Raw genomic sequence first — 3,326 nt, 5'->3', positions numbered from 1 at the left:
CCAGAGTGGGATCACTCCGGCGGTTGGGAGGACCGTGCACTATCCCCCCTACTTAATATACATGTGTTTTATTAAGTTAATATATACAGTGTTATATATTTAAGTTTCATTAAATATGTGCATTATAACATGTATCCATATGTATTTTACAAACACATAAATCAAAGCTTTTATAGATATATAAGTTAATATAAATGGTTTTCAATTTAATTAGCACATTTAAATATCTATATATTAACCTTATTAGTGCTACTTATATGTATAACTTTTATTTACAAAATTATAAGTATTTGTCATTATAATTTATATCTACTTGTAAAGCAAATAGGGTTTTGAAAGCTTTCCCACATACTAGCAGTAATTTCAGAATATAAGGACTTAACCACTGTAAGTATAATTGAAAACATTTACGGTTTTGCAAAGCATTTTAAATAAAATGACTCACAATAATGTGAGAAAAAGAAGAATGACTCACTTTGTAACTTTAGGGTTCAACTAAAAGCCTCCTGGTATAATCTTGGGTATAACACCTGAGCTATTAATAAAATATATAATACACTCGTGTTAGTGTAATAACCTAATTCAACTTTATCAATACATCACCAGATCAGAACCCCAACGTAGTTAACAAAGCATAGCCTTAATCAGGCAGCGCCTTGACATCCATTGCTGGGTTCAAGATCGACCAGACAGAGTATCGAATCAGTGATCAGGGGTTAAAACACTTAAAACGAAGCAGAGCTTTGTCGGATATGGGGGGTGAAATACTAAAGAAAAAGGGTATATATGTGAGCTTAGAGAGGGCGAGACAGAGAAGGGAAAGTGAGCAATTTTTTTGAAAGTTCTTTGTGCTATTTATAGTTGAATTGAAAGCTTGGAGCCCATGGCAAATTCAATTGTTCAAAGCTTTCCATTTCCACATACACCACAATCATAAATGCAATGCATATATGATAAGTTTATTTTATTATATTATATATTATTATAATTAATTCAGCTGCTTCACTCATTTATCGTTTATAACTTCTAAAATATGACGTTTTATAAAACGATGAATATGTCATTGGAACGAGCATATTTTTATCTACATTTTGACCTAAGTTTCGTTTAAAACGGAGTAAGGTCAATTATAATGTATTTTTTAAGGGTACTCTGGTGATGTTAAGACTGAGATCACTGGCGTACTTTATCATGAGAGGACACATATTTGGCAATGGAATGGTAATGGTCAAGCTACGCGAGGATTGATTGAAGGAATTGCCGATTATGTGACGCTAAAGGCTGGGTATGCGCCTAGCCATTGGGTTCAGCCAGGACAAGGGGACAGATGGGACCAAGGGTACGACGTGACGACCCGATTCTTTGACTATTGTAATGGTCTTAGAGATGGGTTTGTGGCCGAACTTAATAAGAAGATGAGAGATGGATATAACGTTGGTTTTTTCGTTGACTTGTTAGGAAAGACGGTTGATCAACTATGGGCCAAATACAAAGCTACTTAAGAATATAAATAGCTAACTTGTAATGGAAGTTTCATATACTTATTTATAATTAAAATAATGGGCGTTTATGTTTTGTATTTTCACCATTACTATTGTACAAGTATTTGTAAAATAATAATTGAACCGTTATTAATTAAACAAGTCATGATGCGTTGTGTTTTTATAGAAAGTATTAATCGTATAATATAGATGATGCATAGCGTAAACAAATGGTATTGGACTAACCAAAGTCGCACGTCTAGAGTTTTACTTGCTTCTAAAAACATATTATATAGAATTAATTAGATTTTTGATCATGTGTATATAAAGTGAAGCATGAGAGAGATGCACTAGTGATGAAGAAGAAGCTAGATTGCTCCATGGTTCTTAATTATTTTTTTGTTTTTCTAATAATAAAAGGGTCAAATGAATTTCATGTTACTTTTCCAAGTCACAATATCAAATGCGTTACAGTTTGAAAATCAATAACCCATCAATCATTTACATACTATAAATTTCTAACATTTTTATGTATGGAGGAGTTATACCCAAGGTTTAGGGGAGTTTAAAAAAAGTTAATCCTAAATGTTTAACCCAAAACTAGTTACATAAACCTAAAAGTTTTCATCTTTTTCAATTTAACCTCACAATTTTTTTTACTTTTTACTTTGGTCTCCTACTTTTCATAATTCGCAAATTTTTCATTTTACATTTCGCTCTAAATTTTGTGAGTTAACACGGCGCAACGTACGTATATGGTTCAATGTTTTTACGTTTCGTTTTACATTTTGTTCTAAATTTTTCAAGTTAACACGATGCAACATGCGTGTGTGGTTCAATGTTTTTACGTCATCTATTTTTTTCTTGTTTGACAGGTCGTCGCAACGCGAGGGTCCTAAATAGACTTAGTTATTATTTTCTATGTTTTAGGTTTCAATCTATTTTTTCGCATTAACATGCCACAACTTCAGTGATTGTGGTCGTAGTCAGTGGTGTGACATTGATAGTATTTGTCACGGTTTTACGCCCCTACCGCAACGCGGAGAGCTTAATCCTAGTTTCTAAAAAGAAGTGACTAAACATGAATCACAAAATTTTTCAGTTATTAGGTCACTTTTTTCTAACAAAAAATCCAAACAATCCAACTCGAAAAATCCAAAACTGGAAACCCAAATAAAACCACGAACACTTATTGTCTTTTTCTTATATATGTGTCTTAGTTTGGAATCTTTGGCATTTGGAGCATTAATTTTGAGACTTTTAAATATTATCATATCATATTGTCAAATAATGTTTAAATTTTGATGGTATTATTATAGTAGCATAATGTGTTTTGCTGATGTTTAAAAAAAACACTTTTTTTTCAATTTACATCAGAGGCGGACCAAGAAATCTTTTTCATGGGGTGCGAAAATTTTAGGGGCTTTTTCTCGATCGCTATAAAATTGTAATTTTCTGTTCCGCTCGGGTTGGGTCGAATCGGGTAGGGTCAGAAAAAAGATAATCATTTTATACGACCAACAAAAGTACGTAACATTATTACAAATGCAAAATGAAAATATAATATACGGAATTTATATTTTTGAAATCTGGCCATAATCATTGTTTTTAAAACCGAACTGGACATTGAGTCGAACACGTTACTAGACAGAGTGATTGGCTCGGATTAAGAACAGAAGACATCATATTTTGCTTAAAACTTATAATAATACAAAAAAATACATAAAAAGATAACAAAATTATATGGTAATCTAATTTTTCCATGACTTGTCTATAGTTATGTTTATCCATATTTAGCAAACTTAATTAAGTCTTAATGCATATTAGCTTATTTTTTCAAATAAA

At 31.7% G+C, this 3,326-nt stretch overlaps 1 protein-coding gene across 1 annotated transcript; it reads left to right on the top strand.

Annotated features, from left to right (window-relative positions):
• The first annotated feature begins 752 nt into the window (after nt 1-752).
• Nucleotides 753-1,502, top strand: LOC118490451. Its single transcript, XM_035988102.1, has 2 exons — nt 753-822; nt 1,147-1,502. Exons 1-2 carry the CDS (start codon nt 753-755, stop codon nt 1,500-1,502), a joined length of 426 nt encoding a protein of 141 aa, XP_035843995.1.
• Nucleotides 1,503-3,326: the final 1,824 nt, after the last annotated feature.

Source organism: Helianthus annuus, chromosome 3, assembly GCF_002127325.2.
Source record: "Helianthus annuus cultivar XRQ/B chromosome 3, HanXRQr2.0-SUNRISE, whole genome shotgun sequence".
Lineage (NCBI taxonomy): Eukaryota > Viridiplantae > Streptophyta > Magnoliopsida > Asterales > Asteraceae > Helianthus > Helianthus annuus.
Note: the sequence above shows the minus strand (reverse complement) of the source record. Positions and strands in the feature narration are given on the sequence as shown.

Coding starts and splice junctions, on each gene's coding strand:
- LOC118490451 (XM_035988102.1), top strand. CDS start 753: ATGGGGGGTGAAATACTAAAGAAAAAGGGTATATATGTGAGCTTAGAG. Junction 823..1,146: donor GGCGAGACAGAGAAGGGAAA/GTGAGCAATTTT, acceptor GTATTTTTTAAG/GGTACTCTGGTGATGTTAAG.